Consider the following 24839-nt stretch of genomic DNA (forward strand, 5'->3'; position numbering starts at 1 on the left):
GCACATTGTATTTGAATTCCAAAGCCTTCCGTATTTCTTTTGGAGATGTAAGTTCCTTGTAGAAGTCGTAGAGCCGGTCTGATAAGGCATTCAATATGTGTTTGTGGCACAGAAGTTAATCCTCTTCTCGTTTTGCTCTTTCCTTCGTCGTTTTTTCTAAGTCTTTGTCAGTGGGTTCAAGAAGTGATTACAGATTCAGATCCAAGAGATAGTACAGTTTTAGAGTGGTTAGAATAAATATCATCTTATCTTGCCACCGACTGAAATTTGCTCCATCGAACTAGTCCAATCAAACAAGATCTTGGTTCATCATCTTGATTGAAGTCATTCTTGCTTCCGCCTCCATTGTAGAATAACATTATAAAATTATTGGGAAATGGGGTCACTGAAACTTAGAGAAAAAGCTCTGAGGCACGTCTGAAGACACTATCTTTAGAATGTTATTTGCCCCTACTTAGTTTTCATTTAGTTTGTTGTTGGGTTACAAGCAAATCCGTTCCTAGGATACAACAGAGCCTTGAGCGAGGATCTGCAACCAGCAAAGTTGAAGAGTCTCCGAAGAAACCTTATGTGAGACTGTAGTAGATCGAACTGAGAGAGAGAGAGAAAGTGAATTTCAAAATTGTTGTGTGTGAGATGTCTGATTCATGCCCCTTAAATAATTTTTGAAGAGTTATGAAGAAAAGGTAGGTGTTGGTTCAGAGTAAGCTCCTTGAACAGTCACAATTTCAAACATTGTGACTGTTTAAAAGGTAGTTAACAGTTAATGACTGTTAACTTTGAATTGTGCCTCTTGATCACACCTGATCGAATCGTGATCGTTGATCACATCAGTGATCAACAGTCAGCGTCGCACCAAAACCAAAGCCACCCTTCACGAGCCATGCGGGTGCATGCGAAGTGTGAGCAAAGTGTGCCTCTAAAGCACCTCACACGCGTGCGCGCACGCGTGCACACGCGTTGTGTAGTATCGGGTCTCCATACTCTCATCTTCTGTTAAAAAACCCAAAACAGAACTTGTAAATATCCAATGTGGGACAAGTTCAAAACTGGTTTTAGTAAGAGAAAAGTTGTTTTCTAAAACAAGTGTGCATGTGCAATTTCTCATGTAATTGACCAATCAAACCCATTGGATTTAATCTCAATCTCTAATGAGATTAAAATCCAATAGCTACAAGGGAGGCAACTCCAACACCATCGGCAACAAACACTGATAGAGATGGTGCCAACGAAGGTGATGATGATACTGACCTTTCTCCAAAGATCAACTCATCGATCTCCTTTAAGAAGTTTTCGGTAAGCATTTTGATGCCATAGATCACATTCGTAAGGTCTCTGATGTGGACCCTATTCATCGCAAGATTTTTGTGATGATGATATTGGGGTTATCCGGTTATGTACAACTAGGTTTGGTGCAACTAGGGTTTCACAACTAGGAGATAGAGAGGGAAGGCCGAGAGATTCAACGTGGCTTGATCTAGCTCCCCCCTAATTCAACTCCCCCTCACCGAACGTTGCTAGATCCTCCCCTGCATGGTGGAACTTGAATACTTAATTGTGAGGGCCCATTTTTCCATTACCAAAACTCCCACCTCCACCTTGTTGGCTAGCTGTTGCCATGCTAAAATGCATTTATTGAAGCCCCCCATCGTAGATGAGATGACCTGCACTTGAACTTGAGGAGGGTGAAGCAAAGTATGGGGTATCAGGTATCATATCAGACCACTCGGATACGGATATGGATACGGATACATTTTAGAAACATATGGATACGGACGAAAAATATGGATATGCCAAAAGATGTATATAAATTCCATAAACATATTTATAATATTATTTTTAAGATCAAAATAGCCATAATTAATGTATAGATACATAGAAAATGTATATTCTAAAGGTATATGTGAATAAATGTATTACAATTAATATAGTGGGATGCAAAGAAATCATAAAATTATATCAATATTGTATCAATCAAGAATCTTGGAACATATATATATATATATTAAAAATTAATACACGCACAAAGCTAATATTATGTTATTTTCTATTGAATTTCAAGGTACAAAACATATGCAACTATTATATGTGAATTATTATGTCAATTATTTTCTATTTTACTATTTTTAATTTTTAATATTAACCGAAAGTCAACCAAAAAATAATTCTCAAATGTTTTGTTAACAATACATGTTATTATAAAATGTAATTAAAATATAAATTAAAAATTTATAATAATATATAATATTAACTTAAAATATATCAAATATATTAAATTTTTAAGATACACATCATATGGAAATTAATAATTTTTAACTACTAAAATATTTTTTCCATTATTAATATTTTTATTTCCATAAATTTTGAGATACAAAAATCATTTTTTATATAAATGTAGATAAATGGATTTGACAAATTCAATTTATATTATATTCTTGAAGTTTTTGTAAATAATATTTTTATTTTTATAAATAATATATATACTTTTATTTAGTTCAAATTAAAATATTAATTAATAATTTATAAAATTTTAAGATAATGCCATGTTCAAATTTATAAATATTAGTTACTAAAATAATTATTCTATTATTAATATCTTTTTTGTATATATTTTTTGAGATTAAATAAAATTTTGATATAAATGTGGATTTTAGAAATTATTTATTCTATTAGTTTATAAAATATTAGTTTTGAATATTATTTTTTTATTTTGTTGGAATTGTTAAACACAAATGTAATTTTTTTTGCATTACATGTGGACACTAGAATAGAAAGAAACTTTATTTTATTTGATTTCATAAGATGAAAATTGGTTTAATGGATGAAGTGTGCATTTAAGGCTTTTGTGATGGGTGATTTGTGTTCAAATCATGCTAGGCACAACTTTTTACAAATAAACGCGTGCGCAAGAAACACGTTGATCCGTATCGGCCGTATCAGTGCATATCGTTCTGATACATCACGATACGGGCCAATATGAAGGCAAATCACTCCAATACGTGCAATTCAGGGAATACGAGTTTAGTCATAGCGTATCTCGTATCCCCTCTGGCCAATACTAATACGATAATGCCCCAAATTGGAAGTAAGCTAACAGGTTGAAGGTCTGTCAATCCGTTCATATTCAAGGATGTGATTCCGTTCTATTCTCAATGAACGTAGTCGGCGGCAGCTGAAACGAAGATTCTATCAGTTGATTTTATTGAATTATAGTGGTTTTAATCTACTGATATTAACGTTTTATTTTAAAAAATTGAAGAAAAATAATGGGTAAAATAGTCTTTTTCATTTTTTTGTTAACAAATGTTAATGACAAAAAAGGCTTAATCAATTGTTAGAAAACTTAGGAATACTCTAAAACAACATATAAACAACAAAAGTAGAGTTATTCAATTATTTAAACTACAAGGATAGTTTAAGAAATTTGCCCAATTAATAATTACTTTCTTATGGTATTGATTTATAATGTTATGATGAAAAACATAAAAAAAAAATTTGCCTGTTCTTTATCACTTTGGGATTAAAAATGTCCTTTTCATCATTTTTTTTAATTAATTTTGAATTGAGACGCACAAATTACTGATCGGGTTGAATAGTTCATCGGTTCAATTATTGGAGTCAGCGGTGTTTTGGCCTTTTCCATATATATTTACAAAAAAAAAAATGGCGATTCAAGCATAACCAAATCCAAAATATTGGGTTAAACTCCGAGGCTTGGATCCCATTGTCACACAGAAAGAGAGAAGGGTAAGAATTGGGAGGGAGAGAGATAACACGGAAGCAGGCGACAAAACAAAGATGGGGATTTTGTCCGTGTGTGACTTTCTACAATTAAATGGCCGTTAATATCGGTTATATCATTTTGGGTATTGTACTTTGTTTTACAACAATGACCCTCTGAATTTTTTATACCAACACTTTGCCCTTGTCGTTAGTCTTTAATTAACTTCGTAGGGTATCGGGGAATTCCATTAAACGTTTTAAAACCCCAAAATATTCTTATATTATTTTATAAGACCATTTTGTTCTTTTGATTTAGGTTTTTGTTAAAATATAAATATATACAAAATAATATAAAATATAAGGTTTTGTGCTTTACATATTTGCATTTATACTCTTTTCAAACTGAGCTTATATGTTTTTCTCACTTTCTTGAAGGTTATCTTGAGGATATCCTGAGAATGATGTGTGCTTTAGTGGTTAATTTCATTATCATTATTCATTACCATCAAGGAATCTATATGGGTAATTTAATAACCACCCTGTACTTTGTTTTGCTACAATGACCCTCTGAATTTTTGACACCACCACTTTGCCCTTGTCCTCAGTTTAGTATTCGGGTATTCCATTAAACGTTTTAAAACCCCAAAATATCCGTATATTATTTTACAATACAATTTTGTTCTTTTGATTTAGGGTTTTTTTTTTCTAAAATCTTAAATCTTACACGTTTCTCTCACTTTCTTTCAACAAAAAAAAATTATCGTGAGGATGTGTTGAGAATGATTTGTGCTTTATTGGTTTATTTCATTATCATTACCATCATCTTAGAAGGGTAATTTAATAATTTTAATCCCATGAGTCGGGTAAATTGCTAGAATATAAAAGTGCGGGGGACTAACGAAGTTCAGTGGACTGTCACCGGTTTTGATTGGGAAGCGGAAGGCGTTATAGCAAGTTAATAACATAAGAGAGGGACACAACAGTGTACGGGCATCCAACGCCTCCTCCTTCCTCCCTTAAGTCTCTCCGCCCCTTCAGCACTTCTCTTCAACTCTGTGTGAACTCCCTTTCGTCTATAAGATCTCAATTCGCCTCTTCTCCTCTTCTCTTCCTCTTTCTCCCTTTCTCATTTGTAAATGGCAGTGATGTTGCAGGGAGTCGTAGCAACAGCAGCTCTCTCATCGTCCGCTGCTTTCGATTCCAAGGGAGCTCAGCTCCCCACCGTCAAATTTCTTCTAGGTCTGATTCTCTCTCTCTATATCCATCTATTGTTTTGGCACTTCCGATTCTGATGGGTATAGAGGTTCAAATATCTCTAGAAGTTACGGTTCCTTTTTTATCTATTTATTCGGCGGGATTATAATGTGCTTTTGTTATGGGTTTCAGAGAGGAAGGGAGGTTTTCTGGTTGACAGATCTGATAGAAGGTTGGCAGTTTTTGCATCTAATGCTAGAGCTCGCAGCGCTAGTAGATTGGTTACTAACGCAGTTGCAGTTAAACATCTACTACTCTGTCTAGCATTTCCTTTGGATTTTATAAAAACTGGGGCTTTCTTATTGATGGTGTTTTTCTTTTTTAATTTATTTCTTGTTTAGGCCAAAACAGATAAGTCTACGGCTTCTGCAGCATCTAAGATCGGAGGGTAAACTTTTTTTTTGGTTGGTTATGTCCATGCATCTTTTGACTGTTCTATTATTTTGATTCTTGCTGTGAAGACCTGAATTTCTTCTTTTGTTTGGTTAGTCCTGCCGTGACAACAGCCGACCCCATATAGTTGGGGTGAGGCTGAGATGATGGTGATGATGATGAGTCCTACTGTGACAACAAACTGTGTTATTGGATTTGTTTATTGTAGTTACAGCTGTCAGTTGGTCTGATTGCATTGTGCTGCGTTTGGAATCGGTGTAAAACCTCACCACCGGTTTAGTCTTGTGTTTGTTTGGAGTGTAAATCAAGATCGATGTAAAACTCCACTCCAGTTCAGATTTGTCTACGTTTGGATGGAGTGGAGTTTTACATCATAAATCAAAGTACAACGTCACTTATGATGAGGTTTTACGTCAATTATCAATGTAAAAACTACATCGATTGCACGTTTTTCTATGCTTAACGGTTCACATTTTCAAACAGTTCAGTGTGAAATGTCATCGATGAGCTTTTACATCGATGACGTTTTACACGCTTCCAAACACAGCCGTAAGGACGAGAAGTTTTCATGCCTTAGTTCAGGAAGAAATTTGTTGTTGGCTTCTTCATTGTGCAACAGTAGATTTAAATAAGTTGTTACAAAAACTCCGATTGGCTGGCCCGAATTCTTCGCAGTTTTATTTTGGGGGTTAATCGTAGGTTGGATTGAAATGCTTGATTTCATCAAGTTGGAAGGTTTAGAGATGTTGAGAAGAAGAAGAAGAGAAGAAGAAGAAGAAGAAGGAAGTGTGGAGAATGCTTGGTGTGTTACTGTTCACACCAAGAGATCATTTTACTTCACAAGCAAAATAACAAAGGTGCCCTTGAATAGGTGCCCAAATACAAATATTCATAAAAGGACAGAAATGCCATCACACTCTTAACTCTCCCCCTCAAGCTGAGCATAGATATTTATCATGCATAGTTTGTTCTAATTGTTATCGAGCTTTCATTTGGAAACACCTTTAGTAAGACAATCAACCAATTGATCTTCAGACCTCACATAAGGTAGACAAATATTTTAACTGGCAATTCTTTCTCTAATGAAATGTCAATCAACCTCTATATGTTTTGTACGATCATGTTATACAGGATTGTGGGCTATGTTTATGGCAACTTGATTGTCATAATATAATATCATTGGAGTATCAATCTGCACTCCCATTTCTGTCAATGAATTCTTCAGTCACAACCATTTTGAGACACCATGTGCCATAGCTCTGTACTTTGCCTCTACATTAGATTGAGCCACAACTGATTGCTTCTTGTTTCTCCAAGATACAACATTACCACCCACCAAGGTACAATGGCCAGAAGTAGACCGCCTATCATCAATAGAACCTACCCAGTTAGCATTAGAATAGGCCTCTACCTTCAGATGCTCACGATTAGAATACAACATTCCCTTTCTTGGACATCCCTTCAAATAGGCAAGTATTCAATTCACTGTTTGCATATAAAATGATCTAGGCATGTGCATGTATTGACTGACCACACTTACAGCATATGATATATCTGGTCTAGTTAGACACAAGTAGAGAAGGTGATCGACAAGTCTTTGATGCACACTTTTGTCAGGAAGGACATCTCCATCATCAACTCCCAACTTATGATTGGGATCAATTAGAGTTTCAACCAGTTTACAATCTAATTTTCCTACCTCCTCAAGCAAATCAAAGACATATTTCTTCTGAGAAATATAAATGCCTTTCTTTGACTTTGCGACCTCAATCCCTAGGAAATACCAAAGATTTTTGAGATCCTTAATTTCAAATTCAGTAGCAAGGAAAGACTTCAGTTTAGTAATCCCGGAGATATCATTCCCTGTGATAACAATATCATCGAGATATACTATCAACATAGTTATTTTTCCATTTGCTCTCCTAATAAACAGGGTATAATCAACTTGTGATTGTGAGAAGCCAATTTTTAAGACAACTTTCTTGAATCTATCAAACCAAACTCTAGGAGACTGTTTAAGGCCATAAAGGGATTTCTTCAAACGACAAACCTTTCCTTCACTCCTAGGGATGTTCACTCCTGGAGAAAGTTTCATGTAAACTTTTTCTTGAAGGTCTCTATTAAGGAAGGCATTATTAACATCTATTTGATACAAGGACCAAAAATAATGGGCAGCAAGAGACATGATAGCTTGGATTGAATTCATATTGGCTACTAGAGCAAACGTTTCTTGGTAATCAATGCCGTAAAACTGAGTGTACCATTTTGCCACAAGTCGAGCTTTATACCTTTCAATTGAGCCATCAACTTTATGTTTCATTGTGTAAAACTACTAGAGCAAACGTTTCTTGGTAATCAATGCCGTAAAACTGAGTGTACCCTTTTGCCACAAGTCGAGCTTTATACCTTTGAATTAAGCCATTAACTTTATGTTTCATTGTGTAAACCCACTTGCATCTAACAGGAACTTTGCCTATAAAGAGAAATAATTTCCCATAGTTGTTAAGGCGACGCCTAGGCGGGTTTTCCATGGTCGCCTCGCCCAAATGCCCTAGATTTTGTATACTAGGTGCCTGCCTAGAGACTTAATTGGGCGCCTACATACATCTAATAATTTTTTTTAATTTATTATTTTGATATTTTATTAAATGTTTTATTCTTTTAAAATAAAACCAATTACATGCTATCATTTTATTATTAAGACAGTAGTACAAAGCCTTTTTCTTTTATTTATGCATAACATAAGGGTTTTTTCGATTCGATTGGAGAGGGAGGAGAACCGAAAACTTCATGCTCCACCCCAAGTCCATTACACCTCAGCTTTAGCAATTTAGTTCTTCTTCTTCTTCTTCCAGCCCAACTTTTGTCATTTTTTTTCTTTTTTTTTTTTTTGTTTTTCGAAAAAACAGGGGCTCCGCCCCTATACTCCTCCCTTCCTCCACAACTCCACTCATTCTTCTTCTTCTGCCCCTGATTGTTCTCAGTCGCTAGTCTTAGTCTCAGTCCCTTTTTTTTGAACAAACAAGGGCACTGCCCCTATACTCCTCTTCGCCCCTGACTGTTCTCAATCGATAATCTCAGTCCCTTTTTTTTTTGAAAAAATAGGGGCCTATACTCCTCCCTACCCCTAATCCCCTATACTTCTTCTTCCTCTTTTTCTTCCGCCCCTTTACTCCTCTAATCCCTTCCTAGTTCCTACACTTATTTATTTATTTTTTTCAGTTAATAGTTAGTGTACATGCTGGATAGTTAGTGTACGTGCTTGCTAGTTATATGAAATTTATACTCATTTGAATGATTTATAGAGTTAATGGTTAGTGTACATGCTTGTTGGTTAGCACACAAAACCAATAAAATAGCTTAGAGAAGCATAGATAAAGTAAAATCTCAAGAAAATTAACATTTTAAAATTCCAACGCCTAGGTGACTAGGTGCCTTGTGGTCGCCTAGCCTCGCCTTGGCGCCTTGAAAACTATGTAGTTTCCCATGTTTGGTTTTTTCAAGTGCCTCCATTTCCTGGTTCATAGCATTCTTCCAATGAGGAAACCGCACTGCCTTAGTAACATTGTGATGGATAAAAACAGAAGCAATAGAAGAGATATAGGCACAATAAGAGGGTGATAAAGTATCATAAGAGACATAGTTTGAAATAGGATGCTTAGCACATGTCCATCTTGCTTTACGAATTGCAATAGGAAGGTTAAGGTCAAAATCTACAAGAGGAGGCTCAACAACAGATTCAACACATGCATCGGAAGCAGGAAGAGGTTCAAAATCCAAATCACCCAAGTCCGGGAGGTCAAATTGTAATGGACATTCAATCTCTGGAGTCATCCTCTTTTTTTGTCTGATGAACCACTGATGCCAAGGCTGAGGGATGGGAGGAGGCACAGGAGGAGGACTACTGCTACCACAGGGAGGAGGAGAAGAAGGATTGACAACATCAGTTGTAGGAATCAACATACAAAAAGGAGTCTGATCTTCACTAACATTCTCCCCCTAAAGAGAAGGACGAGAGACGGGGAAGAAGGGAGTAGACTCAAAGAATGTGGCATCTTTGGACACATACCGTTTTTCAGAACAAGGTTCATAACAACGATACCCCTTTTGGACTGAAGAATACTCCAAGAAGACATACTTGATAGACTTTGGATCAAATTTCATTCTAGAAGGACTCATGTCATAGACAAAGCAGACCCACCCAAAAACCTTGGGAGAAAGATGGAATGTATCTTTATCAGGAAAAAAAAGCTAATGAGGAGACTGGAGGTGCAGGGTCCGCAAGGGAAGTTTATTAACAAGATATATAATTGTTTAACTAGCATCCCCCCTAAAACCGAGTTGGAACATGCATTTGCAATAACAAGCCTTTGGCAACTTCAATCACATGTCTACCTTTCCTCTTCAACACCCATTTTGTTGGGGAGTATGAGGGCAGGAACTCTGGTGAATCACTCTTTTTTCTTCAAGGAAGGATTGTAAGTGCTTTTCAAAGTTTGGGAATAATGTTCTGGTATCACCTTTTCAGCTTCTTTGATTGCTGAAGAATTCTTTATTGGACTAGCTATTAGCTCGTCTTTTCCTATCTTTGTTGCTTCTAAAGGAGAATGTACTGATTCTACAATTTTACCTGTAGAAACAATCTTCCATGCTCTAGACAATTTATTAGTAACACATAAATCTAATTCTTCTTCTTGGGGCTTTGTATTTTTAAACTGCTTTTGTTGTTCATACCACTCCCAGAAAGGAATATTTTCCTTTGCTTCTATCATATCTTCGTACCAGAGTTCTCTAGTACGATCTCTCTAAGATTTAGAGAAGTTTTCAAAGAATTATTTCTTTCTTATGGTTTGAGAATTGAAATCTAACCTAATAAGGTCTTTATCTATTTGAAATTCTTCTTCAATTTCTAAGACGTTTATTTCAAAATTGGTTTTGTTGGTTCATAAGATCTTACAGAAGGGACTTGGTTTTGGGTTGTATGATAAGCCAACGGTGATGTATTGACTATTGGTGTTTCGTATGTAGCATATATTATGCTCGGAGGGGGACGAGGTGGTTCTGACAGATCCACCTACCTTCTAAAATAAGATCTTACATCCAACGGTTCAGTGTATGAGGGTCTCCATCCTGTTCACTGAAGCTAGTCCAATGGACTCCATGGGTCTGGGTGGCTCAGTATTAGCTATTAACCAACTATTCGACAATTTCACGTGTTTCCATAAGATTTGCCTAGGAATTGTAACATTATCCCTAGCGTTGGTTTTGAACAAAGTCGTCATTCCCTTTGTTCCTGTTATCCTGGTATTAGGACAAGTAGTATTCATGGTCTTGAAATAGACCTTGTAGACTAACGCTACATTCTCTAATCATGGTTTCATTTTGAAACCTTGGGTTTGTTGGTTCAGTGTTAAGGTTTCATTTTGTTAGTGACACCGTAAAATTAGGGAACACATTAAAGTATATGGGTCCTTGACTAAGGCTACCTTCAAATACTCCTATTAAGGAATCACTTAATTTATTATGCTTGGAATCTTTTAGAGTTGATAAAGTAGCCGTTTGAAGACCTAATCGGGTCAAGGGTTTGATGGCTACTTGTACTAGGCCAAAATGGATGAAATGACACTCAACTTTTCTCTTATAGGCCTCTATTGTTTTCCGATCTATAAGATGGAAATCTTTTGATTCATTTCCTAGTGCTATCATTCTTTCTACAGTTCTTATGTTGAAGTCTGTTTTTAGACTAAAAATTTCCCTTTTGTAAATTTTAGATGATGCTATTTTGGGTATGGGCCAATTTTGAGGGGATTTTTCTATGTTATTATAATTTATTTCTTCCATATTTGTTATGGACATGGACTTAGTAAGGGAAGAACTGGTGCTGCATTCTTTAGGACTATCTTTTGGATTAGATGTTGACCTAAACAATTCATTAAATTCGATCATTTCTAGAGGCCCCTTTAGATGAGATGCTTATCTTATCGACTCTTGTCTTTTTTAGACAGGCTGAGATGGTTTCGTTATCTTTAACGAACTTTTGTAGAAGTGGATGCGACTTTATCTATTGGGGTGGCGAATCTTACTGTTGAAGATAAGAGTGAACCTTTTTTAAAGTGGAGAGATGTCTGTCAACAATGAGATTCCTTCATAATTGAGACCCTTAATGGGGACTGAGAGACCGAACACTTTCGGTCTCGATGTCTTTAGAGATTCCCTTGCATTTTTCTTTCATATTTCCTACGAACCAAAGGGACATCTCTCCGAGCTCAAATGCAATCTAGGTCAAGACACTTGCTTTTAAGCTTTTCCATATAGGACTCGGACAGGGTTTGAAAAACCTCGTCTTCCTTTACTGGCTTAAGAGCCGATGTGAGGTCGAACTTATCCGACCACTTAATTTCAACGGTTCTATCAATTGATCGAGGCATCCACGAAACATCCAAATGGTAATTCCATTGGTGATATGTTTTGAAGAATTCAAACTGTTTTACATGTTCGAATTCTAAATAGCTTCTTCCTTGCCCAAATTTTGTATATTTATCTAATTATTCTTTTTGGAGGAAGATATCATTTGAATCCCCCCATGTACTCCACCAAACATAGACCCAATCTGGATATGGGCCCTGAAACTCTTCAGAGAATTGAATGAACCACGGATGCTTGAGGATAGAATTTTGAACAAAAAATACCTTATACCAAGCATCCTGATAATCCCAATAATTGAACATTCAGTGTCTCCTATCTATTGGCTCAGTGATGAATCTCGGTTTGCCAGAGTCACCCCATGATGCCTTCATCATGAATTTAACTATTACTAGCTTTGAATAAGCTATTTCTGATTACTAGGGTCCCTATAGTAGTGTTGGATTCTAGTAGATCCTGTTGAAGGAGAAATCCATCATATGGATGATCGAACCATGCTAGATGGTTGGGCGAAATTTCAAAAATTTATTTTACCATTTCAGGAATCATATTCCTAGTTTTAGAAAAATCACATTTTCAAGGGTCGTTCTTGCACCAAACTGGACCAGATCTAAAACCAAAATAAAGGGAGAAACCTGATACGGATTCCACATGTGTAGTTCCCAAAGTGGGTGTTTGCGCCCAAAGAGGGTACCAAAACCAACTTCCATTGAAGATGATACAACTTGAATTGAAGCCAGTTCAGCAACGCAGTCCTTCAGCAAGAATTGCAATCCAACAGCTTGGATTGAGCAAGGGATGTGAGCATGAAATGGATCTGATGTTTTCTTGCAAAAATCAGATATTAGAACTGATCTCTATCAGTCCAAGAACTGGAGGTCGAACTAGGGTTAGGGCGGCAAGAACAGAAGGAGAGAACTGGAGGTCTAATCTATTTATAAGCCTTAAAGATCAGCTCTCCTAATCCAATTAGAAACTTCCTAATCCAAATCTTTATTTGGATTTGGACCCTTTAAGTGGATAAGACTTATCCTCTTATCCTAAAGGCTGATCCAAACCCTTATCCAAACGCATATTTGCCCAAGTCACATGACTGCTTAAGCTGCCATGTGACTTCTTAATTAATCCAATTAATTATGGGATTTAGGCCCATTAAGAAAGTGGCTCACATCCCCTTTTAGTTGTTGGTCAATTTGGCTCTCTTTGTATGGTGTGGGACCCCAACAATGACCTCACATAAGTCCATATGGGTTCAGCCTAGCTTCTGTGAAAAAGCCTGACCGAATTCATTGTCAAGCACAGTGAACCCTTGAGTCCATCAGTATGGGCTCTTAATGGGCCCAACATTTACACTAAATGGTCCTTGAGTCCAACCATCCTATGAAGGCCCAAGGGCAATGGTCTTAAGTGAGATTAGCCCATCAGGTATAACGACCCTAAATGGTCTTACACTTAACCTCTCAGCCCTTAATGATCAAATATTGCTTGACAAGGGATGACCTCTCCCTTGGCTGCAAGGTGCAATATTGCACTCTTTGCACGGATGGATCCCGGGAATTAAAATCTTTTGCATTTTCCTAAAACATAATATATATTATCATATAAATATATTTTGCAAAAACAAATATCAAATTTTGGTTTCCATTAAAGAGAGTGCAGTCCCAATCGTTCACTTTGTCTGACAAAAGGGATGATCCTGTCACTATGATCACCCACTCGAGTGAATTCTTAGATTGTCCCAACATACCCAGGTTTTGACCCCCTTTAAGGATCTCACTAATTGGCATATCAAATATAGTCCAATCCGACACCTAATGCAGTATCATAATCAAGTCTAGGGTTAGGTGTCACTTTTTAGTTTTGCCAACCAGTCTCCAAGGTCTAGGGCATAACTGGAAAATGGTCTGGGTTTATTGTTTCAAACAAACACACACTACATGTGCTTCAGGTCTAACCTTGGCAGTTGAGGCAAGCTACCCCAACCAACTTGGTAGCACATTAGTGTTAGCCTTGGCAGGATAAACTTCACTAAGTCTATCCAACGACTGAGAACATTCTAAACTAAAACGAGTCTCATAAGTGTCTAGTTTAAGGGTAATTACACATAAATACACCAAATATAACATGAATCAATTATGTACTTTTATTCATTTACAATAAATGCATCAATACATCAACCTGATTGGAGTTAAGGGCATACACTGTCTAACACCCGTATGAAGAAGGATCTCGTTAGAGTATTTTTGGTCTTTATTTAACCACACGCTGTGAAATGATTTCCTTAAAGATATTGAAGCGAGCTGTTGAAGGGCATATCCTTTGGATTAACATGGGAGGATACCATGGCTGCTCCTTCGTGGGATATTGTTACCACAAAGTCTGTAGAACTGGTTATGTACTAGCTTGAATTAGCCTCATCTATTGCTGGTGACGATTCCCTAATTAAGGGAGAAACACTGGGGGACTGATTAGTCCTGGTAGAGCTTGACCCGAACTAATAAGTTTGTGGGCTTGACTGATTACTCCTTCTTTGATGCCTTTGAAGGGATGGGGGATCCATCATATGGATGGCCGAACCCTATAGGAAGATTGGACTAAATTTCAAAAATTTCTTTCTCTCCCATCCGGGAATCGTATTCCCTAATTTAGAAAACTGCACTTTCAAGGTTCGTTCTTGAATCAAAATCGGACTAGATCTAAAACCAAAAGGGAAGAGAGGGATATACCAGGTACGAAGTAACGATTACTCTCAACGTAGGTGTTCACGCCCAGAGAGAAGACCAAAACCCGCCTCCATTGAAGATGATAATGTATGGTGAAGCAGGCTCAACAGGATGGTTCTTCAACAAGAGCCTAAATTCTTCAGTAAGAATCGAGCAAGGGCTAGTGAGAACGACTTCAGATTGTTTCTTCTAGCAAAAACTATATCAAGAACCTTTTTTGATCAGTTCCATAGGTGGAAATTGAATTGGGTAGGGGCAGCAAGAATTGGGAGAATTCTGCAGGTTGCTGAGTGTGAAAACTGAGGAATTCACCCCCTATTTATAGTCTTCTTTGGATCAGCCTCCTAATCCAATTAGGAGAGAGTTTCTTGATCCAAATCTGATATTTGGATATGGATAAGACTTATCTTATCCTTTAGCTAATCCTAATCAGGTTATAAATCAGATTTCGCCCCCTTTTAATTAACTAACTTAAGCCTAGTTCAAAATGGGCTTTAGGCCCATTAAGTCACATGGCTCACTTACCCTTTAATATGCTGGCTAAATTGGCTCTCTTTGTATGGCGTGGGACCCTAACATCGATCTACACATCAACCACATGGGTTCAACCCAGCCTCTGTTACAAGGCCTGGCCGAATTCACTGTAGGACACAGTGAACCCCTGAATCCATCACCATGGGCTCTTAATGGACCCGCCATTTACACTAAATGGTCATTGAATCCAGTCACCTTATGAAAACCTAAGGATTGTGGGCAGATGCAAGATTAGCCCATCAGGCATTACCCTCAATGGTCTTACACTTAATCTCTCAGCCCTTAACGATCAAACACTGCCTGGCAAGAGAGGACATCTCCCTTGGCTGCAAAGTACAGTGCTACACTCTCTACTCACATGGATCCCAGGAATTAAAACCTTTGCAAACAATTTGAAACCATAATATATATGTATATCTCTATATAAACATATTTTGCAAAACAAATTTCAAACACATTTGAAATCCACTACCGGCAGTTTAGGTTTCCATCAGAGAGAGTGCATTCCCTGGTCATTCACTTTATCCAACAAAGGGGCTGATCCTGTCACTATGATCACCCACTCAGGTGAATTATTGGACTGTCCCAACATACCCAGGTTTTGACCCCCTCTAAGGATCTCACTGATTGGCATATCAAAGATGGCCCAATCTAGCACCTAGTGTAGTACCATAATCGAGTTTAGGGGTCAAGTGTAATATTCCAGTTTTGCCCATTTATCTCCAAGGTCCAGGGCAATACTGGAATTTGGTTCGGTTCAAGGTTTCAAGAAAACCCACACTGCATGTACCTTAGGTCTCACCCTGGCAGCTGAGACAAGCCACCCCGACCAACTTATCAGCATATCAGTGTCAGCCTTGGCAGGATAAATCTCCTCAGATCTATCTAACGGCTGTGAAGATTCTAAACTAACACGAGTCTCATAAGTGTCCAGTTTAAGGGTATTACACAGAAACACCATAATAACATGAATCAATTATGCACTTTATTCATTTAAATAAATGACAATAAGTACATCAATTTGATTGGAGCTAAGGACATACACTGTCTAACAGCCTTTGATTAGGACTTGGAGGGAGATCTTGTCTCATGCTAGCCATCTTTAATTAGATGTCCTTGAAGGAATTCTCTGGTCAAGAAATTTGGCAAAGCATTATCAGATCTTTTAATATATTTAATTTTGAAGTCAAATATAGATAAAATAGCTTGCCTTCGGGCAAACATTTGTTTTGAAACCAAAATTTTGACATCTTTTTTCCAAAATCTCTCTTGCAAATTTACAATCAATTTGCAAAGTAAAATGCTGATTTATCAAATCTCCATGAAATTTTGAGATGCATAAAACAATGCTTAGCACTTCTTTTTTAACAATAGAATATTTGTTTTTCGGTTTCATTTCAGGTACCAAAAGTAAACCAGATGATTTCATCTTTTCCATTCTTATGTTGCTTTAGGATTTCTCCATATCCACTTTCACTAGCATCAGTTTCTACGATCTTGGGGGTCTCTGGATGAGGGATGTTAAGACACGGAGGGGTTTTTACCCTCTGCTTTATTCTTCTCACTGTTTGAGTGAACTGATCATTCCACTCCGGAGGACTTTTCTTTAGCCTCTTTTGAAGCAGCTGTCAGTCCCTAGCTAGGTCTTCATAGTAGTCTGCTACATAGTTAAGACTACCTAGAAATCTTTGGAGTTGGGTTTTATCCTTAATTTCATTAGGAAATTTGTATGCAAATTCTATCACTCTCTGAATAGGCACTATTTTCCCTTTGGATATTTGATATTCCAAAAATCTTACTTCTGTTTGAAACAGTTTCACATTCTTGGCTGATGCAGCTAAGCCATTTTCTCTCATGATTTTTAGAAATATATTCAAGTGTTTCTAGTGGGATTCCAAAGATGGAGAGTATACCAATACATCGTCTATATAGACTATAATGAATTGAGTATTGGGAGTAGAAATCTCATTCATAATTCTCTAGAATTCAGAGGAAGCATTTGTTAATCCGAAGGGCATAACATTTCATAGTGCCCAAAAGGAACTGTAAAAAGCTGTTTTATATCTATCTTTTTCATTTATTTGGATTTGCCAATAACCTGATTTTAGGTCAAATTTAGAAAATATCTCTGCATCATATATAACTTGTTTATTAGGTCTTGCTTATTAGGGATGAATATCTAATCAACCTCAAGGCTTTGTTGAGTGGTTTATAGTTAATCACTAGCCTTGGTACTCTTTCTATTTCTGCTGCGTTTTCTACATAAAACATTGGACAGCTCCAAGGGGATTTACTTGGATTAATTAGACCTTTTGCTAAGAATTGTTTGATTTCCTTCTTGCAGATTTCTAATAGTCTACTATTCATCTGGATTGGTCTAGCTTTAGTGGGGATCTTTGCTTCATTGTATCCTTCTTCATAAGGAAGACTTGCCACATGCCTTTTCTTATGCCAGAATGCACTGGGAATTTCAGCGCATATTTCTTTTTCCAATCTTGTTTGGAACTTTGCTATTTCCGATTGTGTTCTTGGATCTTCCAAGGATTTAACCAATTGTTTTTCTTTTATTTCTGATTGCAATTTAGAAATAAAATTGACTTTATTTTTCAAACCTTCCCTTAAAGTATTTATAGTTGTTTTTGGCTTTTGGCAGAATTTGTAGGTGATGACTATTTCACCTATAGTGGTAGTAATTCCTACAGAATCTATTTGGTAGGGAAGAATTGATAATAGGAAGGGTGTTCCTAATATGATATCCTGCCTAAGGTTTCTGACCATAAGAAACGTGGTTTTTAAGCAGGTTCCTTGGTTACAGATATGGGCAACAGGGATTTTGTATTTAACTTCCAACTTCCTTCCATCAGCGGCATTTGCTTGTTGGGAAGTTTTTTCAAAGTATTTGGAAGGCACAATTCCTTCCCTAATACAGTTTATATTTGCACCTGAATCGATTAAGGCTATAACTGAGAAACTAAAATTTTTAATCTTAATGGTTATTTTTGAGTACCACTTTTGGTATTTTACCTCTTCAATTGAATATACGAATTCTTCATCCTCTCCCACAAATGCAGCGGGTTCTATACTTCCTATTTCTGAAGATTTGCTAGATCCTTCTTGGTGTATGGAATCTTTATAAGATTCTAATATATTAATTCTTTCTTTCAGGGATTTAACTTCGTTTTTGAGATTTCAAACCTCTTGCTTTAGGTCTATCAAGGTAGGGGGCCAAGAGGAGGTTTCTTGAGCCTTTTTGATAATTTCATTGTACAATATTATATTTTCTTTTTTAAACAAATCTTTTTTAGATTTTTGTTTTTTATTCTTTTATCTACTATGTATTGCCATAAGTAAATGCCTTTTCTTGGTTTCCTCATCAGGAATATCCTCTAGTATTTCTAATAAATGTTCTTCTTCTAGAGAGATCATATTAATACTGTTTGAATCATCTTCTATACTAGTTTCATATTTACATGTACAGAGACCTTGGTTGTCACAACACTCTTCTGGTGAGGTAGAGGTAGAGGTTCTCTTTCTCTTTCTTCTTCAAAGGTAACCTCTCTTACAGATTCACGTAATTCATTAACCTTTTTAGGTTTTAAAGCATTTGTTAGCAAAATAACCCTTTTTTTCCACACTTAAAGCAAGTGGTGGTCTTATAGTCTCTTTTATTTTTGGAGGATTCTAATTTTCTTTCTTTTCTCTCAGGTTTTCTTTTGTGAAATTTGGATTTTCTCCTTTTATGTGCTGGTTTAGCACTGCCAGGTTCAGGACCTACCCCAAACTAGTAGCATAAATCTCCTAACTCTTTTTTGGAGTTAGTTTTCTCTCTTTTGATCTGCCTTTTTAGGCGTAATTCATTGCGTAAGTCCAGTCCTATCTGCTATACTATCTGGATTAGATACTCAAGCGTATAATGGGTATTATTCGATTCTCCCTTCTCCTAGACTTCTGAGGTGGTTCCTGACCTTTTCAGTGAATAATGGGGGAAGGCCTGAAATAAATTGTTCTTTCCAATAGGCTTCTTTTGAATTAGTTAGCCTATGTACTTCGGACAGAAATACATCCTTATACCATCTAAAATCATATAATGTTTTATACTTAAGATTTATAAGTTGTTCACTTATTCTTTTTGACATATTATCAGAATTCCCTATTAAATGATCTAGTCAACTTCAACGGCCTTTCCTTAACTTTGCTCGGTCTAATGCGACTTCGACCTCGGTTCAAGGGTTCTAGCCTTAGTGGAATTGGTAGGTGACTAGTCTATCCAACTTGGGTTCTAGCCAAGTGAAATCTCTGAGGAGGTTGTAGTCTTTGGGTTCTAGCCAAGGTTCTAGGTAGTATCTGAGCAGAAGATATTTCTAAAGTTTGCAGATTTAAATTCTAATCTTACGGTCTAATGACATAAAAGGTTATAGAAGAAATATGGACCAAAAGGCTCAAAACTTAGGGTAACTGTGGATCATTAGCTCAAGGGTTTAAAGGAACGTTGGATCAATGGCTCTGATACCAAATGGGATGAAGTCAAACAGAAGAGCTCTAATATAAGAGGTATGAAGAACTATATGAAAACCAATATTCTATGCATGAAATAGAATAGCAGAACAGTATTTATAAAAGCGGTGCTTTATAAATCAGAAAAAAATGTATTTGAACATAAAAAGTTTACATTAGCAAGACTTACAAACAAAAGTGAACAACAAAGAGAAGGGCACACTAGAAGCGCAGTTTACTGCTTACAGTCAACAAACCTCATCCCATTAAAAGATAATGTACCAAGTATTACATCAAGATCAAGACTTGGTAGTTACATCTCTTTTGCAATTGAATTTTCTGACGTTGCTCCTTTCTTCTTACTTCTGGAATACACGTGTTGTATTATTGGTTTGGCTGCTGGTTCTGAGCTCCTAACATCCTTCTCCCATTTTCTAGGGAGTGAAAGAACTTTGTATTACGTATAACCAAACCTTGATTTTTGTCTACAAGAAATTTATTCCTTGCAATCTCTTCTAATTCCACCTTTAGCCTCCTCCACCTCTCTGTTATCTCCTCCTTAATACACTTAAGATCAAGCTCCTCTGTTCTTTTTTCATTCTGTTGTTTAACTCTTCTAATCATCCAAATTCTTCTTTGTTTAACTCTTTAATCCCTTCTTTCAATTTCTTCAATTTCTTAATGAATCTCACCCCTTATTATTGACATTGATTCCATTGTCCACCCACCGCCCTTTTATTTTTTCAATAAATTTTGAGTCTTCCAACCACATTTTCAAATCTGAAGGGGGTGGGGCCCCTAGGTAAGTCTCTTGATCAAGACAAAGGGGACAATGATCTGAGGTCACTTTGGGTAGTGCTTTTAAGACTAAATTTCCCCATAGATCCTCCCAGTCTATTGAGAACATGAATATATCCAATTTAGAGCTAGGTTTAAAATGTTGGTGTTAATGGAAATGTTGATCGTCTGAATATATGAAACATGTTGAAAATGTTGGAAATATTGTACAAATTATAGACATGGTGGAAACATTGTAAAGTATGCAAAATATAGAATAATATTTTATAAAATGATAAATGAAGTGTAGGCACACCTTTTTAAATTATTATCTTGTTCCAAATCATTAAACAAAGCTAAGAAACTAAGGTTATAGACAAAAGAATACATTCTAAATCCGTCCTGTAAACCTTAAGATTCGAAACTTCATTATAGAATGAGTTAAAGCACAATTTAAACTCAGAGAAAATGTAAATGGTTGTAATAGACCAGCCAAAGAATCTATTACACAAACAAAAACTAATATTTAACTTCATGTTTGAAATGAACATTGAGCTAGCTCAAGGTGGTAATCATGTAAGTTAGGCAGGTAATAACATTGTTATTCCACATAATTTATAAAAAAAAAAAACATTGTTATTCCACATAATGAGGGTGGGCCTTGGTGCCACTGTTGGGTTGCTCCATTGCAACATGGGTGACTAAGGTTCAAATCTTGGAAACAACCTCTCTGTATGTGCAGAGGTAAGGCTGTGTACAATGTGTCCGTCACTAGATCCTGCATTGGTGGGAGCCTCTTAAACTGTGCTGCCCTTTTTTCTTGTACTCCACTTAGTGCTGGTAGTGTTCATTGGGGAATATGTTGATTCTAGTAAAATTTCATATTGCTACCCATGGAAGTGGAAATGGAAATATGCCATGGAAACTATCTTGTGTACTCCACATGGTGTTGGTAGTGTTCATTGGGGAAATTAGGGACATTTTAAATCATGATTTATATAGCACATTGGTACTTCCGCAAAATTAGACCAAGTAAAAGTAGCTTGCAACGAGGTGGGGTTCTCATAGTTCCAAGGACTCCACCAAAGCATTAAATTTTCTCATACTTGTGCTTATTCCTTGAGTTGGATTATTTGTTTTACTTGTGTATCTTATAACATTGAAGTCACCTCTCATACACCTTGGCCCCTCCCAGAAAAGGTCTCTGTCTCTATACGAGTCAGGGCCATACACATTTGTTAATACCCATTCCCTTCCATCACTCTCCTTTTTCATTTTTACCAAAACTAAAAATTTCCCAATTAATTCCTCTTGACAATCCAATTCTTCTTTTTTCTATATTGTAAGTACTACTCCAAAAGCATCCTAGGATGGGGCATAGGACCATCTCAACTCTCTACTACCCCATATACTCCTTATCCATCTTCTGTTCACCCAGAGAGTTTTGTTTCCTGTAACAGCACTACATTTTGGTTTCTCTTTTCTCATGACATTCCTGATTGTCCTCTTTTTAGCATTCCCTAACCCCACACATTCCAACAAAGAATCTTTGTTAATAATGTTTATAAGGACCCTACCACTTCTCCACCAACTTATTGTTCCCCTCTCTTTCTCTCCTTTTTCCAGTGGCTCTCATCTTTATCATAAGACACACCACAAGCTAATCTTTCCACTTCACTCTTCTTTCTTTTACCTTTTCTCTCCTCCCCCATCCTTCCTAAAATAGACTTTCAAATTTGCAAGTTCTTTGAATTTTTTTTGCTTTCTTACCCCTCTTTAGGGAGAGATCAGCAACTGTTCCTCCTTTGGTCTAATCCAAAATTTCCCCAGTTTCACTTCTCTTCTCTACCTAAAACCTCAATACTACCACACTTTCCTCTCCTTGCTTCTCCATTGCAATATTTGGGATAGCAATGTAGTGAGATGATTCTATGAGTCAAGTGTGTGGACTGTGGATATAATCATCTCCAAGATTTATTTGGAGTCTCATGTTCAGTATTAGGTGGGAGTCTGGACAACATGGAGTCAAGGGAAGGATTGGTAGAATCCCTTAATCTCCCACTTAAGAGAAACCAAAGCTATTGGGAAATGAATTTGGCAGTGATGATCCATTGACTCTTCTAACTTGTCAAGCTTGGGACTGGGATCCAAAAGGCATATCCTTGGTGAAGATCCTCCCTGGTTTTGGGATGTACTAGGAGTAAGATTCAAAATATTGAAACGTATTGGTGTGTATCAACAGATATGAATCGGTTTTCAGAGTGACCAATATGCTAAATAAGAGTATTTACATCATTTCAATGATGTGACAAGGCCCCTGTCAAATTACCAAATGAAAAGATAAAAAAAAGAGTTTTGCTCAATATAAACTCTTGATACACAAAAATGGGTGTGTAGAGTATTAATACTTTGAACCTTGACTAGGAGTTTATATTGATTTTGTTGAGATGTTTGCTGACCATCAATTCTTTCCCAAGACCCTGTTTATCTGGGACCATTATTGGGTAATGGCCCTTACCTGATTGTGGTTAAATTCCTTCAAATTATGCATTTCTTATTTCTTCTATGATTCATGAGAAACTTTAACTACGAAAAACTGGTTCATTGTGTATGTCAGCTAGATGATATGATGATTGGTTTTTTTTTTTTTTTTTTTGTTTTATATCACTAGGCATGAGATCTTGCTGTTTGAAGCCCTTCGAGAAGGTCTAGAAGAAGAAATGGACAGAGATCCCCGAGTGTGTGTCATGGGGGAAGATGTGGGACACTATGGAGGTTCGTACAAGGTCACCAAGGGCCTGGCCAAGAAGTATGGGGATCTCAGGGTGCTGGACACCCCCATTGCTGAGAATTCCTTCACGGGTATGGCTGTTGGGGCTGCCATGACAGGCCTCAGGCCAATAGTTGAGGGCATGAACATGGGCTTCCTTCTTCTGGCATTCAATCAGATTTCCAACAATTGTGGCATGCTCCACTACACCTCAGGTGGTCAATTCAAAATCCCAATTGTCATCCGTGGGCCTGGAGGGGTTGGACGTCAACTTGGGGCAGAGCATTCACAAAGACTGGAGTCATATTTCCAGTCAATACCTGGGATCCAAATGGTTGCCTGCTCAACTCCTTACAATGCCAAGGGTTTGATGAAGGCGGCCATCCGGAGTGAAAATCCAGTGATATTATTTGAGCATGTGCTTCTCTATAACCTTAAGGAGAGGATCCCAGATGAGGAGTATGTTCTGTCACTGGAGGCGGCTGAGATGGTGAGACCTGGTGAACATATAACAATTCTAACCTACTCCCGCATGAGGTACCATGTCATGCAGGCAGCAAAGACGCTAGTAAACAAGGGATATGATCCTGAGGTTATTGATATCAGGTCATTGAAACCGTTTGATCTATACACAATAGGAAATTCAGTAAAGAAGACACACCGTGTGCTGATTGTGGAAGAGTGCATGCGGACAGGTGGGATTGGTGCAAGCCTCACGGCGGCCATCAATGAGAATTTCCATGATTACTTGGATGCTCCAGTTTCTTGTCTCTCATCACAGGATGTGCCAACCCCATATGCTGGGACATTGGAGGAATGGACTGTCGTTCAGCCTGCCCAGATTGTGACTGCTGTAGAGCAGCTATGTCAGTAGCATCAGTCGCACCAAGATTCAGTTTTAGAAGTTATTTTTTACTTCCAAACCAACATTTTTCTTTATCTGCAGTTTTTTTCTTGTTTTTTTCTCATGACATTGCTTTTATCAATTTCACGTATTCTTGTAGATTTTGTGCTTTTGACCTATTATTATTTACAGGCTATTCTTTAGAATAAACTCTAAAAACCTAAGTATGAAAAATAATTTTTAGGTTTTAATCTAGGAAAGAAACATATAATACTCCAATGGATGAGGATCTAATGCTTGAGGCCGGACATAAAGGGAAGTTAACTAGGTACCATGCTTAGACCAGGGCATGAAGACTAAATTCTTGTGTTTTTAACCAGAGTTAGCAGGGTCTGGGTTCAGAAACATTGGTCCCATCATATTGAGGTCCTATTCGGATCTCACATCTCTGTAAGTTAAAAGCAATGTTTTCAAAACTGGACCGGATCGGATGGTTGGACCAAAAAAATCAGGAACGGTCACCTGACTAGTTCCATTTCAGTGTAGAACCATTTTTTGGCAAAAAATCGTTGATTTGGCCACCAAATTGCTGACCCAGGTGGTTGAACCATTGATCCATCAACCCGGACAATGGTTTTGACCATTTTTTATTTATTTTTTATTTTTTATTTTTTATCAGAATGGACTGTCCGTTTGGTTTGAACGGTCGGACTGTTTGACCTGGGAACCAGACCTAGAACGGTTCCCTGTCGGATTCGATTTTAAAAACCTTGATTAAAACTTAAAAGACCAAAAAGAATCAGTTTCAACCCTGGACCCAGTTAGCAAGCACCTGTAAGCATTTAAACTGTAGGCATGCAATAATGTTTTTTTTATGGTTTTTACCTTTTTACTTCTTCCTACA

General features: G+C 37.0%; 1 protein-coding gene across 7 annotated transcripts; it reads left to right on the top strand.

The window, feature by feature from the left end:
- Nucleotides 1-4601: 4601 nt before the first annotated feature.
- LOC148866216 (pyruvate dehydrogenase E1 component subunit beta-3, chloroplastic-like) lies at nucleotides 4602-24145 on the top strand. 7 transcript variants are annotated; one of them, XM_088976833.1, is made up of 8 exons: nucleotides 4602-4707; nucleotides 4867-4962; nucleotides 5110-5216; nucleotides 5319-5365; nucleotides 18216-18267; nucleotides 18529-18599; nucleotides 18756-18812; nucleotides 22993-24145. In XM_088976833.1, exons 2-8 carry the CDS (start codon nucleotides 4869-4871, stop codon nucleotides 23963-23965), a joined length of 1401 nt encoding a protein of 466 aa, XP_088832959.1. In that variant the 5' UTR covers nucleotides 4602-4707; nucleotides 4867-4868; the 3' UTR covers nucleotides 23966-24145. The 7 variants fall into 7 exon arrangements, with proteins under 7 accessions (XP_088832959.1, XP_088832963.1, XP_088832958.1 ...); XM_088976832.1 differs by having other exon boundaries at nucleotides 4629-4778; XM_088976831.1 differs by lacking the exon at nucleotides 4602-4707 and having other exon boundaries at nucleotides 4724-4962.
- Nucleotides 24146-24839: the final 694 nt, after the last annotated feature.

The sequence above is a fragment of the Nelumbo lutea genome, chromosome 3 (assembly GCF_056320005.1).
Source record: "Nelumbo lutea isolate HS-2025 chromosome 3, American lotus-T2T, whole genome shotgun sequence".
Classification (NCBI taxonomy): Eukaryota; Viridiplantae; Streptophyta; class Magnoliopsida; order Proteales; family Nelumbonaceae; genus Nelumbo; species Nelumbo lutea.